This window comes from Prosopis cineraria, unplaced genomic scaffold (assembly GCF_029017545.1).
Source record: "Prosopis cineraria cultivar Desert tree isolate PC_DT_omini unplaced genomic scaffold, ASM2901754v1 PC727, whole genome shotgun sequence".
NCBI classification, from domain to species: Eukaryota; Viridiplantae; Streptophyta; class Magnoliopsida; order Fabales; family Fabaceae; genus Prosopis; species Prosopis cineraria.
The window spans coordinates 22,023-39,661 of record NW_026556052.1 but is presented as its reverse complement, the minus strand read 5'-3'; the positions used below and the strand labels follow the sequence as shown (position 1 = coordinate 39,661).

Here is a 17,639-nt window from a genome sequence, read left to right as displayed (position 1 = left end):
TTATTTTAGAGTGACACACCATATTAAATAAGGATAACTATAAAAAGATAATGTTAATTTAAAAACAAGTAACTATTTTATTGGATAGTGAGATTCATTAAAAATGTATTATATTTTTTAACAGAAAAAATATATATTTAAGAGGGGTAAAGTTAAAAAATAATTAAATTTTTAAATAAATTAATGAGTTTTAAGATTTTTCTTAATTCCATTAAAACATGTTGATAGTGTCTTGTAAATAAGATCAAAGGAATAACTCACAATGTCATGGGATAAAATCATGTTAATGTAAAAACTTTGTTGGTAGTACATTTATAAACACTCTTTGATTTAGAGACACGTATTAGCCCTACTAATAAACCCCAACCTAACTCACATAAACATTTGGTTATAAAATAAAATGTAAACAATATGACTATAAATTACTCCATTCGTAATATATATAAGAGATCTTCTAATTTTTTTTTTATCTCTAAATATAAGAAGTTATCAACATACTCCCTCTACTTTTATTTATAAGTGAAATCATCACTTTTAGTTTATTTTTTTATATAAGTAAAATTACATTTTAATAATTATTTATTGCAAACTTTCTAACCTCATAATTTTATCATTTATAGTCCTAAAAAATAATTAATAAAAAATTGATTAAAATAATTAATAAAGGGTATGGTAGTTCAATTTTTTTTTTTATTTTCAGACACAATTAATATAGTAATTAATTTTGTCAAACAATATGATACAATTTTTCTTTTACAAATAAAAATGGAAGAAATATTTTTAATAAATGGATCATTATACTCTTATTATATTAAAAGAGAAAAAATAAACACTCTTATTAATTTATTTTAATAAAATGAATTTATTTTTATATATAATAATTAAGGACTAACATGAAATGTTGCTATGTTTTAAATAAATAATTAATTTTGTTAATTTATATAATTCGATTAAAATATTTTATATACAAAAACTGGAGAGTAGGTACGGTCTTGGAAGTTGTTAAAACGTGTCAGCAACTAATCACAAAGAACAATAAAGTGTAGGTGGTGGTGTAGTTGAAGTACGGTACAATCAGTAACAATCCGCCGCCTCATTGAATTGGTGTTAATGGTACATTCGGTGAATGTCACGGAAACAACATAATTATTTTGGTTAATGTGAATCCCACTGCATTAAATTCCTTCACATGTTAACACATCTCAGTTAAATTTTTTTTTTACCCAAGACTAAAAGTAATTTTTTTGTTATAAACAAAAGCTTATTTTGTTATATCTAGAAATTCATTAGAGCCAGAGTATAAAGTTTAAAAAAGAGAAATTACATACACGTCTTCTATAAGAAGATTAATTAATTCACAATATAAAATATAAACATTTTCTTTTAATTAATTTTGATTCAAAATATAAGTAAGCTACTATTTATAATTTTTTTTATTTTACCTTTTGTATTTATTAATAGATAATTGTATTTGTGAATTTATGACTTTTTTCACTCATCACAAATCAGATCTACTCCCTACATTAAAAAAATATAAAGTTTTTTTAACCGAATCTCACCTCCAATAAAATAGTTACCTATTTTTAAATTAATTCTATCTTTTTACATTTATTTCTATTAAATATTTTATAATAAATATAAAGTATTAGTTAATAGAAGTGCTTTTGAAAAAAGGTAATAATTATACCTCAAAAGATTAAAAATATTTTATATTTTTAAACGGAGTGAATATAGTGTTAAAAAAGAAAAAAAAACATATCTTCATGAAAATAACAATTTTTTTAGTACACGGATTAATGTTAAAAAATAATCATATTTTGGCCTAAAAGGAGCACTTATGCTTGTTCACTTGCAATTGTAAATACCAAAGTTTGACTTATGAATGAATGTGAAAAATAATTAATTTTCTTATTTTGGATCTAATAGTAATTCTCCTTTTAAAAAAAGCTCTTAAAGAGATTACATCAGCTATGAATTTTTAAACGCGTGTTTTTTAAGATACAGACAATATTTTTACAAACTATTCCCCTTATTTAATATTATAAAATACTTTTAGATGGCATTTCAATTTATGGATTTGAATTTTAGATTTAAAATTAATATATTTAAAACTATTTATTTGGGTAATGTAAAAATTTTTAAAGATAAAAGAGAGATAAGTGGAGTTTTGAAGTAAAATGAAATATTAAAAGAGATAAGTTTTCCTTTAGTTTTTAATCAGTGAGAGATAAGAACGGGATATAAGAGGAGTGGCAAAGAATAACAGAAATACTGATAGTAAAAATGTGAAGAAAATAAGAGAATTAAAATAACTAAAATTTTAAATAATTAGGGTTTAGAAGAAATTTAAAATTATAAATAAAGTAAAACATGAATTTGGATTTGGCAGAGACTCTTATATATCTAAATAAGGGATTTATTTAATTTAATTCAAATCCAAATCCAAATATAATCTTCATGCTTTTAAACGAACATTAATTAATTTATACTCTAAATAAATTAGTTAATAACATTTAAAGCTACACATCTTTTTAATGTTTGTCCTTATTTTTGCTGGATATCCTTATTTCCCTTTTAGATTAGTGTCGCAAACATTAAGATTTTTTTTTAATGTTTCTATTTAGCTTATTTAATAGATTGATTGTCCCAAATAAAAATCTTATTAATTACACCCCTAATTTAAAAATGTATATTACACATTGAAAGACCAAAGTGCCTTATATTTTAATATGATATTTCAGAAAAATTTCTTGTACGTAATACTGAACTGAGAGAGTAAATCAATTTTTTTGAGACAAGTAATTAGCACGCACAGTAGCATTGTGTATGGGAACGAGTAGCTATTTAAATAAAAGTTCCAATTGTAGATGGTGAACTATATATATATATGTGTGTGTGGGTCATTAAGGTCTTCCTTCACCCTTTGTTAAAAGAAAACTTATTTTTGACAACTAGGAACGTTGAGGTCGGAAGACATTTTTTTAATGGACAAGGAGCTTCTTTTACTGATAGCCCCTAATATTCGTGGTGCTGTATTTAGAATAAACGATAGCCCCTTCAAATCACACTACAATCTCAATGAAAGAAACTTTAAAACCAAACAAGAGCAAGGCACCAATAAATATCATGGATTAGGGATTTGCCCATTATAATTAAGGTCTGTCATTAGACACTAGCACTACCTATCTATACCAGGGCAGGACAAGCTAGTGGCATAGCTAGTCATGAAATGCAAATTTATCAAGACATGTGCGTATGATCTCAAACTTTCATGGTGTCTAAAGTACAAGTCTCACTATTAATGGCGAGTAGAATGCAGATTCAGCGTGCGTCGTTAATCCTCGCAAAGTGTGTGCCATAAATATGCGTACAGAGGTATAACTTAAGCCATATATACTATCAATAATATGTTTCATGAAAAGCCTCGTGCCATAAAAAAAAGAGTACTGAGTCGTTTCAAAACAAGGGGTTGGTCCCTTCAATTTTAGTTGAACCCCCCTGGGATTCATTTCATCAATACTTCCTCTTTGAGCCAATATCCATATATGAAATTAATCTTGTGTGTTTTCATCGAAAGAAAGCAAGCTATATAGACGAGAGTTCCTTTTTTTTTTTTCTTTTTTTTTTGGGGGGATGGATAACTAAATGGAGGAAACAGATCCAAACGTGACACCCAGCAAGAAGGACAGTTCATTTATGATCCATTCTCCTAACAGAGTCAGCCTGACTGACTCTGCCCCACCAAATGCCTATAAAGAAAAAACATCGCCTTCAAATCAATCACATTACATGATGGACGTCCAACATGTGTGATGGTTCATCAAAGTTTATCACTTCCCTTAAACATCCTTCTCTAACTCCAGCTTACTCAACATCATTTCATCATTAACAAATCACATGGGCATGCCAAGCTTTTCCGTTTTGCTTTTCTTTTTTAAAATCCTTCGTCTACCAAGGAGTCATGGAAATTTAGTTGATTATAATATGCGTCTCTTCAACATGTTCTTAATTTACTGGAAGCTTATATATAGGAGAAGCTGGAAATTGCTTTGTAGTCATCAAATGAGTGGGAAAATTATATTATTCCCTTTAATTCCTTGAACAGATTCTTATAGGGATTGTACATAGGCGATTATGGCCTAAAGCACGATGTCAGCATCATAGTCAGCGGCAATATTTCACATTTAATTTTATGTAATCAGAATCGCAAAGGAGCGAGTTCTTACTTAGAATTCGAACGATGAACAAAAGGTAATTCACCAATGGTTTTCATTAGGCTACCAGATGCAGATCTGAAGCTGCTGAGAGAGAGAATAAATAGAGCACTCAGGTTAAACAATTACGAGGGCGGAGCCAAAAGAGACTCGTCTCATCAAAGGTGAAGAAACAGAAAACTTTTGATTAATTAATTATAATAGCTACCCACAGAATAAAATATACATATACATTGACTGATGTAAAGAGTAAACTATAGGGGCAAGCTTAACGAGTAGCTTCATAGCTAGATGGCCATCAGAAATTCGAAACGGAATTTGATTGAACAAGCTTTCCGGTCTGCAATTAACTGAAGAAAACCTTTCATCCATTATACACCACAGCTCCACAGAAATCCATGTAGATAGAGGGGAGAAAAAAGAAAGAGAGGTTGGGGGTGGGGAACAAGTAATTCGTAGCCAAGAACAACTTTACTGCTACCACTCAAGCTAGTACTACGTACAATGAAAACAGCAAAGAAAAAACAGCAACAACCCAGAGATAAAAAAGAGGATCGAAGGAAATGTGGAGAGAATCACAAGTGGAGTGTGAGGTCAAGCTTTACGTGGTCGAGCTCAACAGAAGCGGCATCAGGTCCGCTAGGGTTAGGGCAGAGATCAAGAGCAGAGACGACGGGACCGCCACGAGATTCAAAAGGAAGCGGGTTTGGAGGGACGTGGGGGCGTGCATGGCTTGCACGTGAAGCTTCCGGTCCATCCAGCAACACTGGTCGTCAACGAAGAAAAGACCAGGAGGCTGAGGCGCTGGAATCAAGATGGGCAGAGAGTGATCGCGAGGAGCGTTGGTCCGGCGAACAGCGGCTCGTTCCTGCTTGTGGGCGTTCTGGTGGCCGCCGAGAGCCTGGGAGGAGAAGAACTTGCGGTGGCAGAAGTGGCAGCGGAAGAGACGGTGAGGAGGAGAGCGAGGGGGGGAAGCAGAGGGAGGGCTCATAAAATCGTACAGAGGAGGGTCTGAGCTCGAGGAAGCCATGGGAGGAAGGGTACTGTGAACTTTCGTCCCTAGCTGCAAGCAAAGCCCTTGACGGACAGTCAATAAATAAAGCGAAGATGCTGATGGAGGATCGGTTTGCCCTGCTGAATTGACGGCAATGCCCTTCTTCTTGAGTATACATAATTAATAGCGCCCATCATTCAATAACAACCCTATATTTGCATGTGTACACAGTAGTGTACGTACAGACAGGTATATAAGGCGAGACCCTCGTATATATAAGTTGACATATAAGCCCTAACTGCACTACTTGCATGATGGCGTACAGTTGAGATGGGGTTATCATTTAAATTACATAAATAATATATGTTGAAGACAAATGGGTAATGAGGTGCGTTGGAAGGATATCTAAGGATATAGGGACGCGGGTAAAATGTGTATGGATGTGTTTTTTTAAATTTTAAAAGGATTGAATACAAAGAGTCACTGAAACCTATATTTTTACTCGAGTGCTATGATATATAGAGAAAAATGACATCATTTGTGCTATATATATAAAGAAGAGTGACACGTTATTTCAGCATAAAAAGGAAGCATAACATTGATAATCTCAGAATAAAAAAGAAGGAAACGTGACATAGGTCAAAGGATGAGAGGACGCAAGGGAGCAAAGTGCGGTAAGGAGGGAATTGGGTTCTTGTGGGAGAGGAAGGGACGACGAGAGATCGACAGCTCATCCATACGGTTACGACGCTATTAGCTCACTAAAAGTTGCACTGCTTTTCCATCTATCCCATCCACTTCCCCCACCTCTTCTCCTCTCTTTCTCTCTCTCTTATTATTTCATATATCCTCAAAAATTTGGGGATCCTTTTATCACCTCTCGAGACAAATTTAAACCCCAACTGTAAATCAAGTCAAGTCGCCCTCTATTCTTTCTCTCTTATTCTATTCATGTACACTCTTCTTCATGTTTATCTATAATTAATTCACAAAAATTAGTTACATAATTGAAATTGTTTAGAAAGTGCTTTAATCTTCATGTTACCTTTAATAAATACCGTAAAGTTAAAAAAAAAAAAACAAACAAACATTTTTCATCTCCCCATGAAAATTGACAAAAAGGACACAAAATTGTTATAAAGTGACTTATATTAAGGATTGAATAATTCTCCTGTAAAAATTAAAATGTCACTCAATAGAGACGCGAAGGAGTATTTAGGATGGCATCATTAACAAATAACAATGTGGGTACACTTCAATCATCCTTTAATTCCCAATTTAATACTCGCTCTTTTTCCCTTTCTCTCTTTTCTTGAAACACACTCCAAATCTCTCTTCACGCAAGGAGCAACACATCCTGAGCACACACCAGAACTCTGTGCGCGCGCGCGCGCGTTTATTGCTCTTCTTCCAATTCATTATTCACTGAATTTTGGGTCCAATTAGTGCTGATTACGTTGAGCCTAACACTGAAAGCCAAATGCCAAATGGTTAAGATTCTGATGTAAAGAGTACAGCCTATAATAACTTTTGCAGAGAACGTGGGGAGTGACAGATTAAACCCCGAGTCACAAACAAGGATCCTTCTGCTTTATACCGTCTTCCATCTTTAGAAGAAACTAAAAACAATGACATTGAGACCATTCATAGTCATAAACTCACGAATGCAACCTTCTCTGAATTCCAAGTTCAACTTGATTTTTTATATGCTACTCCCTTCTACCTACTTTCTTTGATCCTGTTTATAGTATATTAAAAAAAGATTTGAATCCTATTTATAAGCTACCTCATTAAATTTTCATCCAAGTTTTTTCCATTTAATTTTCATTAAATTTTGGAGAAAATATACATATTTAATATGAACAAAGTTAAAAAATAATTAAATTTTTAAATAGAATTAATGAGTTTTAAATTTTTTTTATTTTAATAAAACTTGTTGGTAGTGTCTTATAAATAGAATCAAAAGGATACTTTTAACTACTTTACCAGAATAAAGGAAAGGTGGTATTTTCTTTTAATTTTATCCTTATTTAAATAAAAAATTTTAAATTTGAATTAAATTTTTATACTAATGACTAAAGAATCTGTTTAGAAAGCATACTACAATAAGAATTGAAGTTTAAAAGGAATATAAAAGAAAATTAGAAAATGTTGTTCCTTTCTTAGGCCGAGGATGATCGGAATACAAAATAATTGGATTGTTGAATGGATCTTCATGTGAATCCTTGAACTTCGTGCATCGTCATAATTAAATATTAATTGAGGCGCCTCGATAAATAAATGACGCTGCTTATGATTTACAAAGTGTTCATATTATTATTATTATTATTATTATTATTATTTACTACTCCCTTCATTCAAAATATAAGGCTTTTGAGTCTTTTAAAGTATAGTTATTATCTTTTTTAAAAGTGCTCATATTGAATAGATTATTTTATATTTTTTAAGATGAAACACTTTATTAAATAGAGGTAAATATAAAAAGATAAAATTAAAAATAAGTAACTATTTTATTAGAGTGAGTTTCGCTTAAAAATATCTTATATTTTTTAATAAAAAAATATAAAATTTATATCATGCAGTGATAATGAAAAACACTCAACATAGGCAAAAATTCTAGTTAAATTATATTTACTATTTGTTGTATCACAAATATTATTCTAGTTTGTGAAATTTAATATATTTTGTAAAATTAGGAAATGATTCCCTTATAAATTTTGATTTACTCAGAAATATCCTATTATAATTTATTTTTATTTTTAACGTGATGCTAAACCTAATTGAGTATAAACTTTAAGCTTTAACATGTATTATTGACTCTATTCTACAGATAAAAATAAATATTTAAACAAATATATACTAAATATAAATAATTTATTTTATTAACAAATAGTAGATTAAAAGTTCTAAACCATTACGAGAAAAATTATTCAAAATGTATTATTGTGAACAAACTACTATAGTGTTTTTTTTTTTGTTTTTTTTTAACACAGATACTCCCTCCATTGTTTAATATAAGCAAGGAATATAATGATGTTAAGCGCACTCTGCACACATTAAGATATGGCAATTTGTGTCTTCAAAAAATATCTTTCCTATTTCGCCCTCAATAAATACAGAGTATGAAAGAAAAATTAAAATAGCTAGTTAATGAATTTGTAAACATCACGTTAGTTTGATATTCATGGAAGCCTGTAATATTATATTGCTGTCAAGGATGGAAACAGGAGACAGGAGACTACAAATGAGTGATAAGCAAGAGAATAATGATGCATTATAACTCAAGATCTCGTGGTTTAAAATTATGAATCTTTTCATTATAATAAGTTTGTGTGCGTATTCCTTTGGTCCCAAATTATAAGAAAATTTGAATATAAGTTTTTAATAATGATATTTTTTCAATATTACCTTTCAAGTAAAGAGAGAATTAAAATAATAGCATAATGATTAAGTGTATATGAACATTTTTAAAAGTTTATAATTTTATTTTAAAAAAGTAAATTTGTAAAGTATTGTTTTCTTAAATGTATAATCTTGTTTTGAATTATTTTATAATTTGAGATGAAAAGAGTATAATCAAACTTTTTTGGTGTGAGGTTTTCAACATTTTCATTCAAGTCTACACACACTTGAATTTGTTATTTACCTATTAGATGAGGAGAGAAATTTTTGGGATAATTGTCAAAGTAAATGAAACTTAATTTAAGAAAAGATATTTATGTTGGAAATTGTGGTTAAATCAGCGTGAACTAAAAAATTATTTGAGGATTCAATAGTAGACAAATGCTTTGACCAAAAAAAAAAATAGTGGACAAATGGAGCTTTGATTAGTTACTCTAAAAACTATGGTATCTTAGGATTATCGATATCTGAGATGTAGCAAAAGATAACTCTGTAGTGCCGCGCAAGTCTGCGGGTTTTCTTTGTTTGATTTACGATAAATAAAAAGGCAGGAGAAAAAAGAAAAGAAAAGAAAAGAAAAGAAAAACCAAAAGTGTAGGACAAGAAGACCCCAATAAATTTACTTTAGGATTTAAAAGAAACATGAGAGAACCCAAATGCCAACACTTGACCCGGAATCCTAGAAATGCAGTGAATTCCTGATTAGTCTTCCGCTGACGTGTACCGGAAAAAGGCCGATTTGCGGGAAAAAGCAGATGCCCGCCTCTGCCTTAGCCTCGTGTTCTTCTCTAAAGAACTTAAGAGAGTCTAACAAAATCTTTTTCCACATCTCAGGTTTGACCTTGGAACCATCCTCGTGGTCGTGGCCATGACATGAAAGGCACTTTATTAATGTTAACTAATTCCTTGATTGGGCCACACTCCTTGTCGGTCTGTAAATTTTCTTGGCCCAATTCTCTCTTTGTAATTCGGTTCAAACTACTTTATTCCAATTTTAGTTACATCTTACATGATTAGATTCCAACATGTTTCTGGTTAAATTAGGATGAAAGATGAAGTCCACTCTTTGTGTGTGCAGCAATTTCAATTTCATTAAGAGGAGTAGTTATCTTTTTCTCTTAATAACCAAAAAATAATCTCTACTGTTGAGGGACTTACCTGTGCTAAACCTAGAAAGAAGCAAGCACTTAAAATGACCGAAGCAAAATGTGACTTCTATTCTGCACTTAAATCCACATACATTATAGGGCGCGTATGATGAGAAAAACAACCTACACATAAATATACGCGCGCACATACATGCATACTACGCACACATCACATTGCCGGCCCAATAAAATAATGTTTTTGTTGTATGTTTGGGTGAATCAGAACCAAAATTTATAAATTTAAATTTATTTTAAATTATAATTTTTTTATAACTTTAAATTTCCTTAATATCTTGGTGTTTTTAAATTCTAATTATTTCAAACATCTATTTTTTTTATTTCTACTATTGACCCTTATGTCTTTTCTCATTTATTATCAATTAAGAAATAAAAATACATTTATTATTTCCATTTTAAATCTCATTTCACTTCTCTTCTTCATTTAAAAATTTTTAAATTATTGAATTAAAAAATTTTAAATACAAAGATTTTAAATGTGAGATTTAAAATTCAAAATTTTAAATATAAAATTTAAATCCATCAATTTAAACACCACCTTAAACAATAGGACAAACCAATCTTACATTTTGGTATTATAAAATTACATCTCTAAAGCAAATTTTCAAACGTCACAGTAATTTTATTGGACAACTTCAGGACCATCATCTGAAAAAAATTCACCATATTTCTTCCACACAAAAATTGAAATCAAAGGAGAGGTCACATGGCATCAAATCAAGCTATTTTGGTAAATGAAGTGCTCTGTGATGCTATGCATTTCATAAAAAAGAAAATGCCATGAGCATTCCAATTCATAAATACAGCATCCAACAGCTGCCAACTTATATTCAGCTGGATTATACTAATTACAGTATTGAGTGAATAACATATTAAAATTCTTGCAAAAAGATCAATGTGACACAAAATGGCACGATTATGTGGAGTTTAATTTTAATTTTCATAATTACTAGTTCCAATGGAGTCAGCACAATTTGTGACGGGGAACTATACATAAACACCGTATTTACAAAGACTTGCCTGAAAATTATGGGACAGGACCCTAAACAACGTTCTGCTGAGTAAGACCCTAAAACTCTACAGAGTCAACTCGGAAGTACAAGAAAGTAATCTCCCACTCGCATGAAATCAAAACCTCATACTAACATTCGTTCCCCAGAATAGCACTGCCTCTACAGAAGCAAGGGTTTAGCTGCCACCTGCATCCACTGAAAATCCTCAAACTCAGAACAGAATCATTGAACAAGGTAAACATGACACAGAATAATCAAATCCATGCCAATAGCAAAAGTACCAACAGCAGAAATTACAATAACATACCTTGGATTTCATTGGAGCGAGCAGCCAGCTCAGATAAGCTTGATACTCTTTCGCTATCTGAGAGGGTTATAGGAGTTAATGGAGGGGACAGAATTTCAGCCTTGTCAGGAACTTGGGAAGTATCTAAAATCTTAGCAACGTGTAATGACATACCTCTCTGACTGCTAGGGGGTATAGAAAAACTCCGAGAAACAATTAAAGGTGGGGTTGGAAGTGGGGATGCCGCAGTGGATGCTGCTGCGGGAATTTTATTAATCGCAGAACCCTCCTGATTTCGGGATACCAATGGAGCAGAGTGAGCTACTTGCGAAGATTTCGCAGGTTTGGCGAGTTGATTGTTAGGAGGTCTAGGAAGCTCATGAAGCTCACTCATCCTCGATGAAGAAACAAACGAAGGCAAAACACTAGAAGATGCTTTAGGAGATAAAGGCTGCGGCATTGAAAAACGTGAAGGTATTCCAGAAACTAGTGGCAGTGTTTCAGTAAGTCCAGTTGAATTGCCAGATAAAAGAGGTTTTACTGACACAGGTTTACTAGTCAATGGACCAGACAAAGCTTGTCTTTTGACTTTCTTAGTATCAAAAGCATTAAAAACATCAACTTGTGGAGGTGTCAGTCCCTCTGACGAAGGACGCGGTAGCTGGGAGGAAGTGGCATCACTGTTGCTTTCTTTAAGAACAGACGGCGCCCCACGGGTAGTTCGTTCAGAAGATTTACCATCACCACAATCTTTCTCATTTTTTTCATCTAATGGAGAAGAATGCCTCAAATTATGTGAACGGCCACTTGAACTTGGGCGGGGGCCTGAGTGACTTAATTTTGTAATATTTGTTTCTTTTATGTCAACAGGCGTGGGAAGTACATAAGCATTAGACTTCGCTGTAGATGGTGTTACCAGTTGTCTTACTTTGTCAGCAGGGTCAAATTTCTTTTCCGCTAATATTGGAGCTGAATAGCTGCTGAATCTATGCTCTCTAGTAGAGACTTTAAGATCCCCTTTGTCTACACTGACCTACCAGAAGAAAAAATTGAAAATTAACACATAATGACCCAAGTGAAACTACAGAATCTTTTGTACTTAATGATCTAACAGACCAACAAGGCTGCAATAAGACTTGAAATAGGCAACGTCCCCATGCCAGGCCAACATCCCTAAGGTTTCTTATGCTTCCCTTAGGCGCTCATCAGGGAGATAAGGAAATTCAAATACAGTATTTCAATATTTCATAATTAAGGGCCCGTTTGTTTAAACCCTTATTATTATTATTATTATTATTATTATTTGTGCAAAAAGAAAAGGGGTTTCAATTATGCTAAGCATGGCTGTTTTCAACGATGACATTCATTACAAATAAAATCACCTTTTTAAAAAAATCTGTTCTGGGTTTATTTTGATAAGCTACTTGGATTAACTTTCTAAAACAATCAATTTATTAAAAAGTCCATTTTTATGTCCTTTATTCATATAAAATTTTTTTGAGTTGAGCTAAATAACCATAACTCTTTTAAATAATTTGAAAATCACTTTCCCTCCTTAAGCTTAAACAAACAAACATGCTCTAAATTTGTTTTATAGATGTTATGTTCTAGAGCAGATTGAGAATTATATTATTGTGAGCATTAATTTAAGGTTTAAATTACAGTTTTAAACTCGATTAAATAAAAGGAGCAAGAGATAGCACCTCTGAAGTTTCTGTCGTTGTAGCTTGAACATATGATCCTGATTCCTCCACCTGATAAAAAACTATCAACTATTATATCATCATAATAAGAACTAATTATTCAAAGTTCTACATTAACATGATATCACTTTGGATGCGCTTCAGAAACAGAGTATAGGTAGATGCAATAGAAAATACAAACAATTTTCTGCCAATATAAAAATATACGAGCACTTAATAAGACATAACATAAGGAACTTCAAACAAGTTTGAATTGCATTAAACCCGAACCTCTGTAGAGTTCCGTGATGTTGCAACATCAGGTCCCTGCTTATATTCACCCACTTCAGTTGCCTCACAGCCATTCTCACCATCACCCTCAAATCCACTGAGTTGGTAATCAATATGTTGTTGTTTGGTAATCATCCTAACATGGGGCTCAGCAGCCTCAAGTGATTGGAGTCCCTTGCGAAAGAAGCTCAACTATATTTAAAGCAGAATAATAAGGGGGGGAAGATACATTAGTATCTGCATTTGGCAAAATAAAAAAGGTAGAGAATTAAAGATAGAGCCGAAGTTCCAAAAAAAGGTGGAGATGTAAAACTTGAAGCCTTAAAGAAAACCTGAGCTGCATAGTGGCGGGCAGCTTGAGTTAGGAGACTTCGGGACTGCCCCTGCTTCAGAGATTTTAACCGAAAAGCATATAGTGTTGCTTCCTCTTCATATTCATCCTGAGCTGCTTGCAACTGCTGTGGAGTGATACTTTCACTTTTTGCACCTTTTGACTTCCCCTTTTCTTTCTGTTGGGCAATCATGTATTCATAAACTTCTCTGAAGACAATGAATCAGAATCAGGAAGCAATCACTTAACAAGAAGCAAAACAACCCATAGAAATGTACAGACCTTTTTTCATCACATTGCCTCTTCATATCCTGCATCAGGAATAATGGATAATTGAGAAGTAGCAACATTAACATTTTATACGCCATAATTATAAACCAACATGTTATTAACCATATGGTTTTAATTTCCTTTTTCATTAAGGAAATTTTATCAGAGATAAACGAAAAATACAAATGTTGGTGCGTAAGATGCCCTCCAATGAGAATCAACCAGAAAAACTCTAAAGTTATAAAACAAAAGGGTTGAAAGGCCACAACAGATAGACCTCCTTTACCAACGTGCATGGCACCCAAAGCAAGCCATATATAAACTCTCTCCCATAAAATATGTAGGGTGAGTAGGCCCCCAAAATGTAGGCATTCACCAAACCAACCAACCAACCAGAGAATCCCAAAACCTCAGGCTACCCCCGTACTTAAGTAACCTATGCATGTTAATAAAGGACAAGGGGTCCTGATACAGTCTGTTCTGTCCCGACAGTAATTACTCTTCCCTAGTATTAACTAATTTTAATAGCAGTCAGTAATAACTCAAGTAATAGAGTAATGACAGAGCTTCACGGGGGAAAAATAATGAAAGGCCAAATAAATGTACATATTGCATCCATAACCTAACTATCTAGGAGTCAAACAAATGATAAAAAGAAAAGTAAATAAACAAACCTCAACAGTTCGCAATTCAGAGAGAAGAATCTCTGCTGGGTTTGTTATTGTCTGAAATATGTGATAACGCTGAGGCACAAGAAGCCTAGAGTCAGCACAGATCATATGTAAAAGCATTATGGTAAAATGGGAGCAAATAATTCAAAAACTTTCATCCGGATCAAGGACTTACATAGCTATCAAGAAGTTCTTTAAGTTCAAGCTGCACTCCACCAAGCTTACCCAAAAGTTTACCTGGATACATTGCACAGATACTAACCAACTATAGCACATACTATGCATGAATTATAACAATTATCATAATGACTCAGTTGCTTGAACAGGAGAGCAATGACCCACTCACCACTTTCTTCATCATCATTTAGTGCAGTCTTCTCCACTAGAAAAGTGCCCATTTCCTGTAGTGACTCAGAAAACTCTGGAAACATATACCACGTCAAAGTTACAAAATTGGATCCCTCAAAAATTAACATTGTATTCTCAAAATCATTGGAAAAGGAAACTCCATAAACTGGTGCATTTTTTCCAAACGATTAAATGTGTATCCCTTCACTAAACTCTAGAAGAAATTATAAATAAGCAAAGAAAAGCAGGATGACCAATCAACTGAATTTCAAAGATGAACAAATCTTTACCTACCAAAAGCACTGTTTGCAGTGGCAGCGGCAGCTGATAGCAAGCTATCATAGCAATTTCTCATCTCTTGCATATCCTGCCAAATGAAAAAGAAAACCTATAATGCCTTGGGAATCAAAGGGCCATAGAGGAGAAAAGAAAAGAAATGGAATTGTAAATATCACTGGATACAAGCAAGAAAAACTATTAAATTTCCATATACACAAAGTAATCAATAGAATGTTAATTGGGCAATAGGCACAAGGATATAAAGGGGCAACTAAAGCGAAAGAATTGCTGAATGTGGAACACATTAGCCATGATTATCCTTATACCAAACTTTTCACATATTTAAGAGTACATATTATGAAGTAGATATTATCAATATATCTATGACTTCCCCCACCATAGATGACCTTTAACGGTGATTTGTCTGAAAAGGCGAGCTATCATCATAAACATCACACATTTTACTGTTTGCAGCAAAATATAGGGGTGAGCATCGGTCGGTTCGGTTCGGTTCGGTCTCAAAATATGCAGAACCGATCGATCGAATAACACTGAAAATGAAAACCGAATCGAACCGAATAAGCCAATCGAACCGAACAAGGACCGAACCGAAATTTGATAATTCGGTTCGGTCGGTTAATTCGGTTTTTCGGTTTGGACTTATTTTTTAAATATTAAAACAAGCAACACTACAAAATTGGGCCTTTTTTTCTATTCGTTTTTTTAATATGAGCCCATTATAATTATACCTATATGACATAAAGTCCAAATATTATAAAGGCATGGATAATCAAATAAACAACCATAAATAAACATCGATGATCAAATAATAGCCTCATAATCCAGTCACAATACCTACTGATGAGAGTGACTGATTGAATTGGGGTTTCAAGTGATGTTATTATTTTTTATTCTTTATTAAAATAAAAAATAAAAATAAAAATAAAATAATTTATAAATTAAATATAATTTATAAATTAATAAATTATATGTAATTCGGTCGGTTCGGTCTATTCGATTTTAAATTTTACTAACCGAATCGAACCGATCAACCGAAATATTTAAAATAAAAAAACCGAATCGAACCGAAAAATCAAATAGACCGAATCAAATAGACAAAATTCGATTCGGTTCGGTTCGATTTTCGGTTTCGGTTCGGTTTTGCTCACCCCTAGCAAAATATGTATTAACCCTATCAAAAGGATGACAAAAGTAACATTTAGGAAATAACGTAACAAGCTAAGGATATCTTCCTTTCAGATGCAATTCACCGGCTACACTAGAAAACCCTCGCCAATAATTGCAACTAAAGGATGGTCCACTCAGGTTTCAAAACTCAACTGGAGAGATCAACTATCTCCTGAATCATTTCCGCAGAATTATAATTGTAACCTTTAAACTTAAAATGGAAACCCTCATATGCAAAGACGATAAGGCCCTTTCCGACAAGTGCATTATCTAATTCCATTTGTCAAGTCACATTAGCCAACAAGTGATCGAGTTGCAAAGAGCCATCGCGTAAGATAACACGCGGAGTAACTCAAAGACGAGAGGAAACAAAGTCGCACGAGTACCTTATCAGCCTGAGCAAGCTCATCGAACTTCAACGAGGGCTGAACGTCCGTCTTCTCCTTCTCAGCGGTCTTGTGAAGTGCAATTCTCCTCAATTTACTGAGCGAGGATTTCATTTCCAGGAAACCCTAAGGCAATGGCCCAACCACGACAGAGCAGAGCGGGAAAGAAGAGAACCGAGGCCCCTCCGTTCCTCTGGCAATTTGGAGAGAATCTCAACTCCAAATCCCCAAACAAAGTTCAGAATTCAATTCCATAGTCCCAACGTCATTAAAGAAGCTTGCTCAATTAGGTCAAAACGACACGAAACAGAGGAGTGAAGAAAAAGACGAGAGTGAGGGATGAAAATTGCGGAAACGGGAAGAATGACCAAATTATGCATCCGGGAGGAAAGGGAAAGGCCGCATCACCCCGACGTCATGCCCCAATTGCTCTCGGCCCACACGCTCGCGGGCCGCCACGTGTGTCCACTGGGCAATTTCGTGACTTCTCACTCCAGTCTCCATCGAACGACTCAAAGAGTGACACGTAGATGAAGATGGATGCCTGTTGTTCTTTCGGCCAATGCAGGACGCTCTGCGGTCACATGAACTTACACACTACATTTCAATAGAATTTAAATATATTTGACCAAAAAAAAAAGAATTTAAATATTGAGAAAATATACCATCTTTTAAGAATTTGTAAATTACTATTCTTTTCGTTGCTGCGGAGGACAATATAACTAAGAAAAATTAATCTGTTCTACGCTTGCATTTCAATGAAATAGCAACTCTGTTCTGTATTATAAAATATTTTTAAAGTGTTATATTAACAAATTCAAGGCATTTTAAATTTTTCAAAATATAATTAATGAAATTTAAAAAAAAATCCTTAATTAAGAGATATACTTAATAAAATCTCTTACTCGAGGCACTCTATCAAATAGAAATAAAAATAATAAGAATATGTACTTTTAAAAATAATTAATTTAATAACATTAAAGTTACATTTAATTTAAAATACTTTGTAATACTGAACAAGTGAACGCCAGCGAGGATGGGGGAGCTGGGTCAGCCATAAAAAGGCTTGTTTCCACTCTCAGATCTTGATTTGTAGAACATGGCCCTAGAGCTCATGG

The 17,639-nt window shown here is 33.2% G+C and overlaps 1 protein-coding gene across 5 annotated transcripts; it reads right to left on the bottom strand.

The window, feature by feature from the left end:
• Positions 1–10,674: 10,674 nt before the first annotated feature.
• On the bottom strand, positions 10,675–16,884 carry LOC129298152 (uncharacterized protein At2g33490-like). Of its 5 annotated transcripts, none has more exons than XM_054936559.1 (12): positions 16,522–16,884; positions 14,963–15,035; positions 14,667–14,741; positions 14,496–14,557; positions 14,324–14,392; positions 13,662–13,690; positions 13,381–13,588; positions 13,049–13,240; positions 12,779–12,829; positions 11,250–12,108; positions 11,097–11,153; positions 10,675–10,984 (listed from the first exon to the last, which is right to left on the bottom strand). In XM_054936559.1, the coding sequence occupies exons 1-12, from the start codon at positions 16,633–16,635 to the stop codon at positions 10,965–10,967; spliced, it is 1,809 nt and encodes a 602-aa protein (XP_054792534.1). In that variant the 5' UTR covers positions 16,636–16,884; the 3' UTR covers positions 10,675–10,964. The 5 variants fall into 5 exon arrangements, with proteins under 5 accessions (XP_054792534.1, XP_054792535.1, XP_054792532.1 ...); XM_054936560.1 differs by having other exon boundaries at positions 10,675–10,975; XM_054936557.1 differs by having other exon boundaries at positions 11,097–12,108.
• Between the last annotated feature and the right edge of the window lie 755 nt (positions 16,885–17,639).

Excerpts from the sequence above, each read along its gene's own strand:
- LOC129298152 (XM_054936557.1), bottom strand. The coding sequence starts at position 16,635 with ATGAAATCCTCGCTCAGTAAATTGAGGAGAATTGCACTTCACAAGACC. Across the intron at positions 14,558-14,666 it reads AAATGATGATGAAGAAAGTG|GTAAACTTTTGGGTAAGCTT; the intron begins GTGAGTGGGTCA and ends CAATGTATCCAG. Across the intron at positions 13,589-13,661 it reads AGGCAATGTGATGAAAAAAG|AGAAGTTTATGAATACATGA; the intron begins GTCTGTACATTT and ends CATTGTCTTCAG.